General features: G+C 39.3%; 1 protein-coding gene across 8 annotated transcripts in view; it reads left to right on the top strand.

Annotated features, from left to right (window-relative positions):
* The first annotated feature begins 38 nt into the window (after positions 1-38).
* The window catches only part of lcor (ligand dependent nuclear receptor corepressor), a 63,417-nt gene continuing 45,391 nt past the window's right edge, over positions 39-18,064 (top strand). The window contains exons 1-2 of one of the 8 annotated variants that reach the window (XM_033034113.1): positions 41-83; positions 10,703-10,768. Coding sequence is in view for 3 of the 8 variants with exons in the window: in XM_033034120.1 (XP_032890011.1) it covers positions 450-572 (123 nt within the window). In the remaining 5 variants the exon portion in view is untranslated. Of the gene's footprint in view, positions 84-332; positions 573-10,702; positions 10,769-18,064 lie in introns of those variants that run through there. The other 7 variants (XM_033034111.1, XM_033034110.1, XM_033034109.1 and 4 more) reach the window with 7 other exon arrangements.

The raw sequence follows: 18,064 nt of genomic DNA, 5'->3' as shown, positions 1-18,064 counted from the left end.
AGTGAAGGTCTTTATTCTGTGTGCAACCCAAGCAGAGCACACGTTCGCGAGTACAAGAGAAGTGGTGCAAGAGAAAATAAATGGTGAGCATCTATCTCCCTGCTCCAGAGATACTGCCTGACCCGCTGAGTTGCTGCAGCCGATTGAATGAATGATACTTTAAGTAAATAAACAAAGTATCATCCATCCATTCATTCATTGTTGTTGCTGTGTGGCTTTTGGGACGCCGACTTGCGCGGTGACGGCACGCCGTGTACGTGCGCCCAACGACGTCAGCGCGGGGGCAACGCACGCGCTCCGGCACCTGACGCGGGCGCGGGGGCGGCGGGAACGCGCACGCAACGTGGGGCCTCCCCCCCTCTCCCTGCGCGCCGCGTCGTTGTCGCTGTTGTTGACGACGACGGTCGGTCGGTCGGCAATGGAGGCGGGCGGGAGCCTCGAGTCACTTGATGACAGCCGCCCGGGGGAAGGAACGACTCTTCCCCCCCAACAACCCTCTCAGAAAATGGCCAGTCGTGACTCTCAACGACGCCCGACGGAAGAAGGTGGCATTTGCAGGTGCGGAGTTGTCGGTAAGCCGTCGTTAATCTCCTCACTGAGAGGAAGGGCATTTAAAGCGCCAGCCTTCCAACTTGACAACCTTCCCACTTGACAACTTCACCTCACGCTTTAACAACAAAACACTGTCCCTGTCCCGCCTCCAGCACTCGTTCACGCACGTTTTTACCTCAGTGCCGCCAACATTTTCCTCTTCCACGACCGGCCGTCTGCTCCAAAGATCCTATAGCGGAATAAGATCTTTGGTCTGCTCATTAAACTGTTTACTTTTCTTCCCACCGTTAAGCGTCTCAAATTTTGAAGGAAACCCTCCCAGGCGCCGAGCTTCCCAGGAGTTGTAGTCCCGTCCCACGGTCCCAGTCTCTGTCGCTCCTCCCCCAATCGCACTCACGCACACACACACACTCAATCATCATCACCACCTTCCTTTCTTTCCCAATTGCCCGGTGGCTTTTAGACTTTATTCGCAGCCTTCAGCCTTGCTGGTTGTTTCTCTTGCTGCTGTAGTCGCCTCTCTGAAATGAAATCTTGTGGAAACTGCTGCGGATATCAGATGAAGCACAGCAACATGCAAAGAGGTGTTGTGATGGTGCCACATTTAAGGTTGCTCGTATTTTAACCTGGAAGTGATTTTCGTGATGGCTGTTTGCCATAATCTTCTGCGGCTGCACACTGTTACCCTTGTATTAACAGTTATGTTTCGGCGAGGTGGTTGTGAAAAGAGTTTCATACGATTTCTGAGCGTATCCACGTTTTGTTCACTATACATCTTGTTTCATATTGTGCAAGATAACTAATGAGCTACGAAATAATATTGGGTGGTGGGTTGATGAACGAAAGCTATTGATAATTATTCCTATTTAATAAATTTAATGAACTGTGTAAACCTGTAACGGAGAAAAGAGGCTGATGTATCTAACGGAGGCAGAAGAAACCATAGATGCTGGAATCTTGAGCAAAACACAAAGTTCTGGAGGAATTCAGCGGATCAGGCAGCATCTGTGGAGGAAGTGGACTGAAGACCAGTGTGAAGAATGATCCTGACCTGAAACGTCACCTGTCCATTACCTACACATATGCTGCCTGACCCACTGAGTTTCTTCAGCACTTTCTGATGTATCTATTGTCAATTAGATATCTTTCATGTCTTTTTGCTTTTTTTGGGATACATTCGTTTAGACCGAGGGGGAAAGAAAACTAGAAATTTCAGTTGTGGGAAAATGCAAGTTTGTTGAATTACTGAATTGTGAGGAGAAAATAAAGAGGCTTCAAGGCGAATTAAGCAGTTTGGATGAATTGGCGGATGCAATATAATGTGCTTAAATGTAAACAAAGCATATTATTTAAATACATTTGAATGGGGAAGCAATGATGTACAAATAGATTTGGTTTTTCAGTTACTCCACTTACTGAAAGCAAATTGCAGGTGTAATGATCATTTAAGAAGGCAAATTACTCTTTGGATGATTCAGATGAAGGAATGCCGGGTCTTGGTGAGACTGCACGTTGTATATTTTATACGTTTTGGTCGCCTTTTCTTAAAAAAAAAAAAAACTTGTTGTAGATAATTGTAGATCAATCCAATGATACTGAAAGATAACTGAACTGGATTGATTGCTGGAATGGAATGTCTTATGAAGAGAGATTTGGTCAACCAGATATGTGCTCAGTAAATTTGGAAGTATGAGATGAGATTTAAGTGTAACTTGTAATTTTCTGACGGGATTTTAATTGAAACGTGTAACTTTGTGACGGGACTAGACAGACTAGATGTGAGGCAGTTTCTTCTGGCTCAAGTCTCTGCACTGAGAGGGGTCACAATGTCAGATTATGAGATAAGACATTTAGAAGTGAGATGAGGAGAAATTTCTTCACCTCGGATATGGCAACCTTGGATTTGGCCATCACAGAGGGCTATAGAGGCCAAGTCATTGAATATATTTAATGAAATAAGTGAAGTCTAGACAAAACGCATTAATGGACAGTTGGAGAATGTGGGAACAAGAGAGAGCTAGATAGAGCTCTTAAAAATAGTGGAGTCAGGGGATATGGGGAGAAGGCAGGAACGGGGTACTGATTGGGGATGATCAGCCATGATCACATTGAATGGCGGTGCTGGCTCAAAGGGCCAAATGGCCTACTCCTGCACCTACTGTCTATTGTCTATAACATGACATTGAGATGGGTGATTAGCCATGACCACGTTGAATGGTGGAGCAGACTCAAATAGCCACCACCTGCTCTTTTCCTATGTTTCTATAAAATTAACTTGATTATTTTTATTCTGCACTTTTCTTTCTGGATGATATCACTCACTTTGAAAATGTAATTTTTTTGATCATGAGACTATCTCATGAGATAAGCTATTGAAAATAATTTAATTAAAAATAATGTGCTTGTCATGTAACTCCTAGGGGCATGAATATCAGAACTCACTGAGTGTTTTGTGCACGGGTAATATTAATATTATTATTAAAACTACACGAGTTGACAATGTAGGAATAATTGTGGTTTGGTATTGATCTTTTGCAGAATCAAGGTTATTTTCAGTACAAATTCTCCAGCTTTTGCAGAATCGTTGTTATTTTCATTGTAATTGTTAATTTGACTAAGTTTTATCTTTCAATGAAACTTCAAGTATGAAGGTTGGCTTATGGTGTACGCAACACCCATTTTCTTTCTAATATTGCCTCTTTCCCCTGAAGGTGCTGGCTGTTGTGATGATTTTAATCCAGGAGAGCTGCCAAATATTTTGTCCAGTGCCTAAAATAAAATTGCGCTCATGTACAAGAATACTCTGAGTGTAAATAAATATTCAGTCATGGAGTTTATCATAGCTGAACTACCGTTACATTATATCCAAATATTAACACATTGTTTCAGAAAGTTTCTGAACAGTGAAAGGAGTCAAACCTTGGGTATTAAGTCTGAAGAAGGGTCTCGACCCGAAACATCACCCATTCCTTCTCTCCAGAGATGCTGTCTGTCCAGCTGAGTTACTCCAGCATTTTGTGTCTACCTTGGGTATTAATTACTATCCTAACACGAGCATGTGTTATATTTCATTTGTCTGATATAGTCGAGGAATTAAAGCTTGCACATTCTGGGTTTGACCATTATATGTTATCATAACTCTTAGCATTACAGATTTACACATTTGTTCTATATGAGTGTATTTAGTTAGCCAAAGTGCTCTGATTAAAGAAAGTACCTATAGCAAAGTCCAATACTCCAGCATCTAACTGTTTGTAAATGTTGATAATTCAGCACCTGGCTCGGAGTGAGATCTGTGGGTCCAGAGTGCAAGCAGGGAGAGAAGACTGACTGTGGACCAGTTGTGCAGCTGATGCTGGAATTGGGGTCCTAAATACTAGGGTAGGTTTGTGGCCGCGACCCAGAATATTTGTAATTTTTTCCACCTCCTTTAAACTCACTGCACTCATTAGAGGATTTTTTAATTGTATTTTATACAATATCGTTTATAAAAAATGATATCAATGGGAGTAACATCCCGTGATATCGTGCACTGGTATAATTGAACACCACCAAAGTCCTCAGGATATTGGATTATCAGAGTTTTATTGTGCAGATGGTGATGTAAAGTGGATATAAATGTTTTGATACATAGATTAAAGTTGAAACTAGGAACTGCAGATGCTAGTTTGCAAAAGGTTAAAATGTACAAAGGTCTGAAGAAGGGTCCTGATCTGAAACGTCACCTATCCATGTTCTCCAGAGACACTGCCTGAGTTTATTTTAGCACTGTCTTTCTTTGATATATGGATATGTGATCTATATTGCCCAGTAATGAGGAAACCTTCTTGAATTTCACAATCAATATTAATCTTTTCTTATCACTAACTTTCAATTAATACTGTTTTGTTCAATGATGATCAAGAAGGTGGGGGGTGGGCGGTGCAATAAGAGGTGAAACAAAAATAATTGCTTAGGAATTGGATTGCACATATTTTTGATGTCGTCAAGTTCCATGCCAGAAAGGAGGTCTCGTTCACCTGGCTGATGAGATTGAGGGAATAGACGTTGTGGTGGTGGGATGAGGTAGTGGCCAGGAAACCTACAATGCCAAACATCAGAAGAGACTATTGAGAGGTGGAACACAAGTCTCTTCCAAGAGTAAGAATCCATGTCCTCATGTGATAATTTAAGGTGATTTTATGTGGAGATGTAAATTCTTTGAGATGTGCCATTCATCAGCATGAGGAAAGTATACACTAAATGGCAGGACCCTTGATAGCATTGGAGTATAGAGGGGTCTGGGTGTGGTAATACATAGCTCTCTGACAGTGGCAACACAAGTGAACAGAGTAGAGAAAGTGTATGGGGGTCTATCCTCAGTCAGGGCATTGAGTATGAAAGTTGGGAAGTCATGTTGTGGATATATAACATTGTGGTTAGGCCTCATTTGAAGTATTGTGGGGAGTTCTGGTCTCCACGCTGTCGGAAGAATGTGAAGACTTTGGAGACTGTTTGATTTTATACAGAAGGGTTCAGTGCCTGGAGCATGCCGCCACAAGAGGAAGCAATTTTTAGACAGCACAAGAGTTCCAAATGCCTTATTTACTGCTCTATCTACTTGATTTGTTACTTTCAAGATGTTGTGGACTTTGACTCCAAGATCCCTCTGTACATCAATGCTGTTAAGGGTCCTGCCATTTTTCCCTTTCACTCGACCTCCCAAAGTGCAACACCTCACCCCTGCCTAGATTAAATTCCATCTGCCTCTTCTCCACCCATTTAATTTCATATTCCTACTGTATACTTTGACAGCCTTCTTCAGAGTCTGGGATCCCAGCAATCTTGGTGTTATCTGAAAACTTGCTAACCAAGCCTATCAAATCTACGTAACCAAGTCTACATTTAGGTCCATGTCATTTATATTTATCACAAACAGCAGAGGTTGCAGCACAAATCTCTGAAGAACTCCTTTTATCATAAACCTCCAATACCACAACCCTCTGTCCTGAATACCACAACCCTCTGTCTTCTTTCAGAAAACCATTTTTCCCCCTTCATTTTCATTTTGTCTCTGTGTTGTGAGACCATTCATGGACTATATGTCAGATACTTTTTCCATGCAATTTGTCCTTCTCTGCTGTCTGCAGTTGGTCTTGAGAATGCCATATTATAATGCAATTCATTTTGTGATTTCTACATTTCTGTAACTATCTTGTTTTGTAGCAAACTTTTGGAGCATTGCTTTTGCATATCATGGTAATTATGTCTTACTTAATGGATAAACCTGTATGTTTAGAGAGTGCTGTATTATTCAGGAGCCATATTGTGACCCGCTTAACAAATACAAGTATAATATGCCTTCCGACTTACTGGATGAAGCAATGAAGACAAAGGCGGAATCAGCTAATCTAATATCGTACTTATATAATATCATTTTAAACATAGAAATACCCACAACAGATGGAATTAGAAGAGACTGGGAACAAGAATTAGCTATAAAAATTTCAAAAGAGAGCTGGGATAATCATTTACTACAGGTGCATAAATGCTCGATCAATGTACGACATACGCTTATCCAATTCAAAACATTACATAGACTATATTATTCAAAAACTAAATTAAATAAAATCTTTCCTAATGTCTCACCAATCTGTGATAAATGTCTGTGTCAAGAAGCTACCATAGCGCATTCTTTTGTTTTTTGTACAAAAATCCAAAAATTCTGGCATGGAATATTTGATATTTTTTCAAAATTAATTAAAATAAAACTGGTACCAAAACCAGAATGGATCATTTTTGGGATATCGGAAGGTATCCCTGAATTAAACGTGTATCAGAAGAACTTACTCAATTACGGGCTAATAATGGGAAAAAAGCTCATACTTAAATTCTGGAAAAATGCGCCCACACCAACAATAAAAATGTGGACATCAAATATTTTTGAAACATTACATCTGGAAGAGATGAGATTCCTCTTAGCAGGTAAAGCAAACCAATTCCAAAAGACGTGGTCTACGTTTATGGACCTATTACAAGCATGAGGTGCAATAGTAATTTTAAAAATAAATAAATAAATAAATGGTATCAGGACCTGGCAATGGGAGGTAAAACAACAAAAACAGACTTGGTTGGTAGTCTTTCTGCGGAGTTTAATGTTATAATAGAGCGATTGTCCTTACTTTCTTTTTCTTTCTTTTCTAGGGTCTACTTTCTTACTTCACTTCCTTCTCTAACTGCTTTTCTAAGGGGCTTTCTTTTCCCAACACTCTTGCACTTCACGACTCTTGCGCACCTTCTTTACTTTTCTTACTTCTATCTTTTTCTTAAAGCTTAAAAAAAAATAATGAAGCGGTACAAAAAATGTATTAAGATATATGTGTTGTGTATTATTGTAATTTACCGAACTTCTAATAAAAATAATTAAAAAAAAAAAAAAAATACAAAGTAATTTAAAACTTGCAACTTTTGATTCAATTGACTGATTACTGTGAGTCCAGTTTCTTGGTTGTGAATTGAATTTGTCACCTCACATGTTTTTAGGGGTTTAATCATGTAGAGGAGGACTAAGCAAGATTGCAGGTTTACACATTCACAACTGTCACTTGAACTTAAGAATTACAATATTGGAATTTGTGGAGTTATTGTTTATGATGTAATAGTAATTAATATAAAAAAATAATATTTTGATTAAAAAATGGAGATGAATATACGGAAGGATCAATAATTATAACTTATTTGTTCAATAATAAACTCAGGTGGCCAGGAAATCATGGTCAGTTGCATAATACAGAATAAATATAGTTACAGAATAACTATGTATATGATTTGGTATTCCATTAAACGTTGATACATAATAATTCCTGTTTTCATCATTTTAAATAATTAAGCAACCCAGGCATCTCTCACAATATACTTGACTTTGATAAATTCAATTGCACAGCATTGGGAGAATTCTATTAGTGTTTAGCTACTGGCTGGATTAATTCTTATGAAGATGTAACCTGCAGGGCAAGCGAAAACGAAAACCAGCAGATACAGAATATGGATTATTCAAAATTCATTTGCTAAGAGCCTTGCATAAAATAGAAGCCTAGGTTATTGACGGTAACCTATTGTCAAGGGAGGTGTATTGGATAAAGGACAATACACAAAAAGGATAGAAAGTAGCAGGATAATTTCAGGTTGGTTTGCCAGCAAGGTGCCACAGAGGATTAGTTTTGCCCCTTATTTAGTCACAATTTACATAAAGAACCGTTGAAAAGAAATAATGTGAGGTAGTAGAGCGTTCTGATAATTCAAGATTAGGTGGGAAGATCAGTCTGATCAGATGACAGATGGAATACAATGTCATAGTACAGCATGTACAGCATAGAAATTGGCCCTCTGGCCTGCTATGCTGACCTTCTTGCCAATCTAGACTAATGTGACATTGTGTATTTTGGTTGGAAACTAGAAAAGGCTGAGTCATTTGTAAATGGTGAGAAATCTAAATAATTTTGTGCAGGGTGGGTGTGCAGGTTCAAGAGATGCACAAAGCAAACCCGCGGGTCCGGTACAAAAATATGTTATATTGTTGAAAGGTAAGCTCATTTAAGCCATACAAGATTCTGAGCGGGTTTGTTAGAATGGTTGCTTAACAGCTTTTTCTTCTCGGTGAAGAGTCAAAAACAACCAAGCATAGTCTTAGAATAAAGATTGACCCAATAAGATCATGTCTAACGATGGATCTCATCCAACCACTATATAGTGCCCTCCATAATGTTTAGGACAAAGACCCAACAATTATTTATTTGCCTCTGTATTCCATAATTTGAGATTTGTAATAGAAAAAATCACATGTGGTTAACGTGCACATTGTCAGATTTTAATAAAGGCCATTTTTATACATTTTGGTTTCACCATGTAGAAATGACAGCAGTGTTTTTACATAGTCCTCCCATTTCAGGGCACCATAATGTTTGGGACACAGCAATTTCATGTAAATGAAAGTAGTCATGTTTAGTATTTTGTTGCTTATCCTTTGCATGCAAGTCCGATTCATGGACATCACTAATTGCATGCAATGGATATAGAGAGAATGTCTTCTCAGGTGATGATCTGCCAGGTTTGTATTGCACCATCTTTAGTTTATGGTTGTTTTGGAAGCTAGTTCCCTTCAGTTTTCTCTTCAGCATATTAAAGGCATGCTCAATTGGGTTCCGATCGGGTGATTCACTTGGCCACTCAAGAATTGACCATTTTTTAGCTTTGAAAACCTCCTTTGCTTTAGCAGTATATTTGGGATAATTGTCTTGCTGTGGAATGAACCGCCGGCCAATGAGTTTTGAGGCATTTGTTTGAACTTTGGCAGATAGGATGTGTCTATGCACTTCAGAATTCATTATGCTACTACCATCAGCAGTTGTATCATCAATGAAGATAAGTGAACCAGTACCTTCAACAGCCATACATGCCCAGGCCATAAAACCCCCACCACGGTGTTTCACAGATGAGATGGTATGCTTTGGATCTTGGGCAGTTCCTTCTCTCCTCCATACTTTGTTCTTGCCATCACTCTAATGCAAGTTAATCTTTGTGTCATCTGTCCACAAGACTTATTTCCAGAACTGTGGTTGCTCTTAAGTACTTCTTGGCAAACTTTAACCTGGTCATCCTATTTTTGCCGCTAACCAGTGGTTTGTATCTTGCAGTGTAGCCTCTGTATTTCTGTTCATTAAGTCTTTTGCGGACAGTGGTCATTGACAAATCCACACCTGACTCTTGAAGAGTGTTTCTCATCTGTCGGACAGGTCTTTGGGGATTTTTCCTTGTTAGAGATAATTCTGCTGTCATCAGCTGTGGAGATCTTCTTTGACCTGCCAGCCCCTTTGCGATTAGTAAGCTCACCTGTGCTCTCTTTCTTCTTAATTATCCAAAATAGTTTTATTCTTGGTTCTCAGTCTTGTAATGGCTTCTTTGACTTTCATTGGCATAACTTTGGTCTTCATGTTGATAAACAGCAATAAAAGTTTCCATAGGTGATGGAAAGACTGGAGGAAAGACTAGGTGCTGAGAGCTCTCTTGTACCTGCATGAAGGAGGCAATTAAACACACCTGAGCAATGACAAACACCTGTGAAGCCAAGTGTTCCAAACATTATGGTGCTTCGAAATGGGAGGACTATGTATAAACACAGCTGTAATTTCTACATGGTGAAACCAAAATGCATAAAAATGGCCTTTATTAAAATCTGACAATGTGCACGTTAACCACATGTGATTTTTTTTAATTACAAATCTCAAATTATGGAGTACAGAGGCAAAAGAGAAATGATGGGTCTTTTTTCCCAAACATTATGGAGGGCACTATATAGTGGTTGCATGAGATCCATCGTTAGACATTTAGGATCCATCGTTATGACCTTAGATACACAAAAATGCTGGAGAGATTCAGCGGGTGCAGCAGCATCCATAGAGTTCGCATCCGCTGAGTTTCTCCAGCATCTGCAGTTCCTTTCTTAAACACGAGTAGCTTTGGATTGCCCATTGTTCAATCTTTACTTTGGTTTTTATCGTTCATTTGCAATCGCCTGGTCAAAGCCAGTATCATGTGCACAGGCAGACAGATCTTCCTTCTTAGCCAGTGGTCTAATTTAGCATAAATGTAGAGAAATGCTTAGGAATATGTTGATTCCGATATTACATGGGTGATTTGCAAAGATTGGGAAGTTTCAGTTGCCTGATAGCTAATGACAATGTACTGGAGAAAATTATTCTTTGCCTGCATTCTCAGGAACCAGAGTTATTACATCATGCATTGGCAGGTTAAGTAAAGCATAGCTTAATGTACGGTGAAGCTTTGTTACATTTAAAGAATCATTATGGATCATGTCTGCCAACCACATTTGTATTTAATGTACAGTAAAAGATCAACAATTATTATGTTGTGGTTATTTTCCAGCTGATTTCTGTTTTCCAATATTAATGGTGACATTTTAAAATGACCAACATTTACTTTGTTTGTAAATATACTGACCGCGACTATTTATCACATTTCGGTGACTAATGTATATTATGGCACGGTGTTAGATGTATAATTCTAAAATTAACGCCTCCAATTTGAGCTCCTGTAGGTTGTTGCCTGGACGATTCAGTTTGTACTCATGTTGTCATAATTATTTTTCCATAAGGGTTTGAAAGCATTTTGGAAGGGCTGTTTGGACCTAGACATGTAAAAGATATCAGCCTATTTGAAGGTAAACCTTTTATTTCTCACAACTTCATCCAAAATAATCAAACGGCAATCACAGGATTTCTTTAACAATTTTTTACCAATGCTGAAAATTTAGAGAAATGTTCTTGTGATGTTCCACAGATTTGTATTTTGGAGGTGGGAGAGCCAGAATTACCTTCTGACACAAGCTAAATGTTCTGTAAACTAATTATCATCCACAGTCTGTTATCTGCTCCAATGGAAAATTAATGGGTAATGAGAATTCTCAATATTTAGGTGGCTGTGTTTAGCACTAGGCATAGGCATGAAGGGAAATACAATACATAAAGACAAAGTAAATATGCTATTTTATTAATGAATTAAGGAAAATAAAAAGAAAGTAGATTTTATTGTTAATTTCATTTTGCAAAATGCCTCCAGGAAGATAGATAATCGGTGATTTTTCTATAAATGGATTTTCCTTTAACAATTTCATCAATTGTAAAATTTATTTCTACTTTTGTGCTTAATTTTTTATTTTATTGACTTGTTCTGAGAATAGTAATTAGTATTTCTCACCTTGACCAGCTAGGTTACTGATTATTTTTATGAATTTGACAACGTGAGAAATACAATGCAAGGAATGGAACTCGAAGAAAAATATTAAATTTCCCAGCTAGATTCTAAGTACAACAATAACTGTAGATAACATAAGCTGTTGACAAGCCTCTGGTTTTTGTTAGCACAAATGATGCACGTTTATCCATTTTGGCTCTGATGTGTTTGTGTGTTGCGCATTTTGCAAAATTTGTGTTAAACTGAAATGATTAGCCTTTGGAGACAAACCACAACTTGGTTGTTGATGTAATTTAAAAAAAAGAGAAAATAATTTGTCGTCTTAGACCCAAGTTGCAAGCATTGTGGATCTCCGTGGCCATATTGGAAAAGGATCTATTTTCATTTGTTGTAATTGAATGCGACTCTGCATCACCAAATAAATAAAGATGGGCACCAAGGGAATGTTAGTGGTTCTTTAAAAACATTTCCTCACAATGTGGCAGAAGTGCTATTGGGCTTGCCTGGTATTGGCTTTCCTTTTAATGCTTAAAAACAGTTCTGCTGACTTAAGCCATATTTGAATATAGTGTTCAAGAAGAAACTGCAGATGCTGGAAAATCGAAGGTAGACAAAATTGCTGGAGAAACTCAGCGGGTGCGGCAGCATCTATGGAGCGAAGGAAATAGGCAACGTTTCGGGCCGAAACGTTGCCTATTTCCTTTGCTCCATAGATGCTGCCGCACCCACTGAGTTTCTCCAGCAATTTTGTCCACCTCTGAATATAGTGTTGGGCATGCATTATAATTTTAGTTCTTACACCCCTTGTGAGTGACTATTATTAACTGAGCTTTACATTAATATATATAGTTAATAATTTCCAGTACATGGATCGTTTTTATTGCTAAAACAACGAAGGATGTTACTACTGGAGAGGTGACATGATTCATTCTGGTTGCCATGTTTCATGTTAACTTTATACGATGCAGAATAAAGCTTTCATTAATTTATGCAGCAGCCTAAACTAAGTGGTAAACTCACTGTTTTCCTGCACCATGATATCAGATGGTGCTGAATTAAGGAAAGAATGTTAGTGTGGCATACATTCGCAGAACTCAATTGTTCAAATAATTCTGATGAAGGATTCTGTAATCACCATAAATTGGACTGGATTTGGCATGTTGTAGGGGAAGTATCACAAACCCACTGCAATTTGCACTTAGCCTTGACTAACTTTTTGAGTAATGTTATTCCCCTGACAATAAGCCTGATATGCCTAGTTAAAGCCAATTATTAACTCCTCTCTGGTTTAATTGTACTGCAAGTAGTTAATAATAAGGATTCCAATAACTTTATTCTTTATACCTTCTTGCCTTTAATTTTTGAAACAAATATTAAAATATCATATGTGGTTGGAACATTTAATTTAGTGCACATTCTGGTAAGTGCCTTCAAGTCAAATTTATTGTCATACGCACAAGTATGGTGAGGTTCAGGTGCAATAGAAATCTTGATGCAATGTTCTGCAATCCCTCATTAATTTGGTATCGCATTGTGTTTTGCAAGTAAGTTGAAATTAATGGCTTTGAATGAAAAAGCTTTGACAGAGGGCCTGGATTGTATTATACATCACATTGCAAGGCTACAAAAATGTTGGCTTGGTAATATCTAAATGGGAAACAAAGGAAGAATGGGGAAAAATACAGTGTGTTTATAGCCTTTAGGGAAAAACGCTGCATCAATCATATTTCTGTTAAAAGCCGTGTTCAGTTATACAAGGAAATTTCACTTGCAACATTCTAGGCACTCGCGTGTATTTCTCTGACAGGGAGGAATTTTAAAAGTAGGGCCAAGTGTACTTCTTGTCAACGAAAATGTTGAATGGTTGTCATAATAGAGGTTGCTATTGACAGATCATTCACTTTTCCAAATGAAAAATGAAAAATGAATTGGTTGTTTGAGGAGTGGTGGCATGGCACGTGGGAAGAGACGACAAAAACAACAAAATTCAATCGTGCTAGGCTCAAATTATTCTTGAATTCCACATTATGTGCTCTCAGGTGTTTCTGATTGGTCATTTGGTGATAAATTGTCTCTTGTTGCTTGAGAAGAGAAAAAAATAAAGGTAAGCAGTTTGGAATACTAACATTATGATTTAATTTTAACGACTAGTCGGTACACTTGGTTTAGAACTAACTTGTTGTTTATTGTCAGGTTATGTATTTTTTGGTAGAAATTGTAATTTTTCAGCCTGTTCATTGCTCTTTTCTTGCTACCAGGCCAGTACCAATGTTGCTCTTAATTAATTGTCACGAGGTACACAAAGATTAAGAAGCAGATCTGACCATGATGTGTTGCCTATACAGTTTGCCAGTAAATAGAAGTAATTATGCATTGGAAACACACATAGAGTTTGGGATATGTTCTCTGAAATGAGAAAGTTAGAGTGGTACCAGTACATAATTTTAAGCAAAAAATAAACTTCCATCATGTTTATAGCTCTCCTGCTCTTTGTCTGTGTTTTAGAAGGTCTTCTCCTCGCTCTGTGTGTGTCTCTTCCTCACTGCTCCCACTCTGTGATATCTGCTGCTCTTGAACCATGCTCATACCTCTTCTTTCTTTATCTCACACCCTTTTATCTCCTCTTTGCACTATTTTCACTCATTTGCCAATCACCTCTGTATCCACCTATCACTTGTTATGCTTTACCCTACCCCTATCTCTCTCATCCAGCTTTTGCCCCCTGCCCCAACCACCGTCAGTTTGAAGAAGGGTCCTGATCAAAACGTCATTCCGTCCATACAGGGCTTCGGAGTCGGAGCAATTTTGGTGCTGCTGTTGGAGTTGGTAAAAACGTCCCGACTCCGACTTTAACATAAATCTGGCTTCGATAAAAATGCTCCAACAAGAGCTTCAAATTTGAAAAGGCATTTGCAGCATTTCCACCCTAAAATTTTAGAAGTTGTAAATGAGAAAGGTACAAGAGCCAATAAAAAATCTTACAACTACATTAAAGTCAGCAAAAAATAAATCTCCTGAGGGACAACCCGGACAAGCTGTAACAATGACCACAGAAATGTTTAAGAAGCACCTTACCGAACGTTGTAAGAAATGGTGTAGCCTTAACTTTATTTTCACAACTAGCCTCTCTAGGCCAAAATGAAGAAATGGCTAAGAAACTAGGAGTTTCTCTGGCAAGGGAGTGTATCAGAAAACGTATACTTGAAGATGCCAAGAATGAAAAGGAAAAGCTTCGAAAAACTCATAAGGGCGGTTCATGTTCATTAAAATGGATGCCACCACTTGTCACCGATTTAACTATTTTGCCATCAATGCTCGATTTGTTGATGAAAACAATAAAATAGTAACTCGGACATTAGGGGTAAAGGACACCAAGGCACACCATGAGAGCATTTATTCTCCAAAACTTAGCAGAAGAAATTTTGAAAGATTTTGAAATTAAGAAAGACCAGATTCTATGCATCGTCACTGATAATGTTTCAAATATGTAAAGCACAACAGAAAAAATTAATAAAGTTGAAGAAGAAAAAGTCACTACTGAAAGGGAGACCTCTGATGCAGATTCTGAAACTGAAACAGCAGAAATAGAACAGAATGATGAAACTTTAGATGATATTGTTGAGGAGGCATCTCAGCTCTGTCGAAACCAACATATGCATTCTGCTGTACATACATTGCAACTAGCAATAAGAGATGGATTGAAAGAATGCCATGCAGCTACTCTGATAGGTATGGGGAGGCAAGTAGCCGCAGCAGCTAGGACTTCTAAAATTGATGCTATCATCCAGAGACGTGCAGGAAAGGGAGCTATTTTGAACCAAGCAACTCGCTGGTGCAGCACATATGATGGTTAAGCGTTTGCTTGACAATAGACAACAGGTGCTGGAGTAGGCCATTCGGCCCTTCGAGCCAACACCTCCATTTACTGTGAACATAGCTGATCATCCACAATCAGTACCTCATTCCTCATTCTCCCCATATCCATTGACTCCGCTATCTTTAAGAGCTCTATCTAACTCTCTCTTGATAGCATCCAGAGAATTGGCCTTCACTACCTTCTGAAACAGAGAATTCCACAGATTCACAACTCCCTGGGTGAAAAAGTATTTCCTCATCTCCGTTCTAAATGGCCTACCCCTTATTCTTAAACTGTGGCCCCTGGTTCTGGACTCCCCCATCATTGGGAACATGTTTCCTGCCTCTCGCGTCCAATCCCTTAATAATCTTATGTTTCAATAAAATCCCCTCTTATCCTTCTAAATTCCAGTGTATACAAGCCCAGTCGCTCCATTCTATCAACATATGACAATCCTGCCATCACGGGAATTAACCTTGTGAACCTACGCTGCACTCCCTCAATGGCAAGAATGTCCTTCCTCAAATTTGGAGACCAAAACTGCACTCTAGTACTCGGGTGTGGTCTCACTAGGGCCCTGTACAACTGCAGAAGGACCTCTATGCTCCTATACTAATCTCCTCTTGTTATGAAGGCCAACATGCCATGAGCTTTCTTCACTGCCTGCTGTACCTGCATGCCTACTTTCAGTGACTGGTGAACAAGTACCCCCAGATCTCGTTGTACTTCCGCTTTTCCCAACCTGACACCATTCAGACAATAATCTCCCTTCCTGTTTTTGCCACCAATGTGGATGACCTCACATGTATACACATTAAACTGCATCTACCATGCATCTGCCCACTCACCCAAGTGATCTGTCCAAGTCATCCTGCATTCTCATAGCATCCTCCTTACAGTTCACACTGCCACCCAGCTTTGTGTCATCTGCAAATTTGCTAATGTTACTTTTCATCCCTTCATCTAAATTATCAATGTATATTGTAAATAGCTGCGGTCCCAGCACCGAGCCTTGCGGTACCCCACTAGTCACTGCCTGCCATTCTGAAAGAGACCCGTTAATCCCATCTCTTTGTTTCCTGTCTGCCAACCAATTTTCTATCCATGTCAGTACCCTACCATCAATACCATGTGCTCTAATTTTGGTCACTAATCTCCTATGTGGGACCTTATCAAAGCCTTTCTGAAAGTCCAGGTACACTACATCCACTGGCTCTCCCTTGCCCATTTTCCAAGTTACATCGTCAAAAAATTGCAGAAGATTTGTCAAGCATGATTTCCCCTTCGTAAATCCATGCTGACTTGGACCAATCCTGTTACTGCCATCCAAGTGTGCTGCTATTTCATCTTTTATAATTGACTCCAGCATCTTCCCCACCACCGATGTCAGGCTAACTGGTCTGTAATTCCCTGTTTTCTCTCTCCTGTCTTAAAGTGGGATAACATTAGCTATCCTCCAATCCACAGGAACTGATCCTGAATCTATAGAACATTGGAAAATGATCACCAATGCGTTCACAATTTCTAGAGCCACTTCCTTAAGTACCCTGTGATGCAGACCATGGGATTTATCAGCATTCAGTCCCAGCAGTCTATCCAACATTTCCTGCCTAATGTGAATTTCCTTCAGCTCCTCTGGCCACTAGTACATCTGGGAGATTGTCTGTGTCTTCCTTAGTGAAGACAGATCCAAAGTACCTGTTCAACTCATCTGCCATTTCCTTGTTCCTCATAATAGCTTCACCTGTTTCTGTCTTCAAGGGTCCAACTTTGGTATTTTTCCTCTTCACATACCTAAAGAAGCTTTTACCATCCTCCTTTATATTCATGGCTAGCTTACCTTCATACCTCATAATTTCTCTCCATATTGCCTTTTTAGTTATCTTCTGTTGCTTTTTAAAAGTTTCCCAACCTCTGGCTTCCCGCTCATCTTTGGTATGTTATACTTTTTTTATTTTTCTACTGTCCTTGACTTTCCTCGTCAGCGACGTCGCCCCTTAGAATCTTTCTTCCTCTTTGGAATTAACTGATCCTGCACCTTCTGTATTATTTCCAGAAATACTTGCCATTGTTGTTCCACTGTCACTCCTGCTAGGGTATCTTTCCAGTCAACTTTGGACAGCTCCACCCTCATGCCTCCATAGTCCCCTTTGTTCAACTGTGATACTGACACTGCCTATTTTCCCATCTCCCTGGCAAATTGTAGATTAAAACTTAACATATTATGGTCACTACCTCCTAATGGCTCCTTTACCTCGAGTTCCCTTATTAAATCCGGTGCATTACATAACACTAAATCCAGAATTGCCTGCTCCCTGGTAGGCTCCAGTTCAAGCTGTTCTAAGAATCCATTTCGGAGGCACTCCACAAACTCCCTTTTTTGGGGTCCAGTACCAACCTGATGTTCCCAGTCTACCTGCATGTTGAAATCTCCCATAACAACCGTAGCATTACCTTTGCGACATGCCAATTTTAACTCTTGATTCAACTTGCACCCTATATCCAGGCTACTGTTTGGGGGCCTGTAGATAATTTCCATTAGGGTCTTTTTACCCTTACAATTCCTCAGTTATATCCATACTGACTCCACATCTCCTGATTCTATGTCACCCCTCGCAAGGGCCTGAATTTCATTCCTCACCAACAGAGCTACCCCACCCCCTCTGCCCACCTCACCTGTCTGTCTTTTCGAGAGGACGTATACCCTTGAATATTCAGTTCCCAGTTCTGGTCCTCTTGTAGCCATGTCTCTGCAATTCCCACAACATCATGCTTGCCAATTTCTAACTGAGCCTCAAGCTCATCCACTTTATTCATACTTTGTGCATTCATATATAATACTTTTAATCCATTACTCCCCTCACCTTTCACATCGATTCCTATTGCACTTGCCCATACGCTCTTATC

Source organism: Amblyraja radiata, chromosome 15, assembly GCF_010909765.2.
Source record: "Amblyraja radiata isolate CabotCenter1 chromosome 15, sAmbRad1.1.pri, whole genome shotgun sequence".
NCBI classification, from domain to species: domain Eukaryota; kingdom Metazoa; phylum Chordata; class Chondrichthyes; order Rajiformes; family Rajidae; genus Amblyraja; species Amblyraja radiata.
The sequence above is the reverse complement of the archived record's forward strand: the minus strand, read 5'-3'. Positions and strand labels throughout refer to the sequence as shown.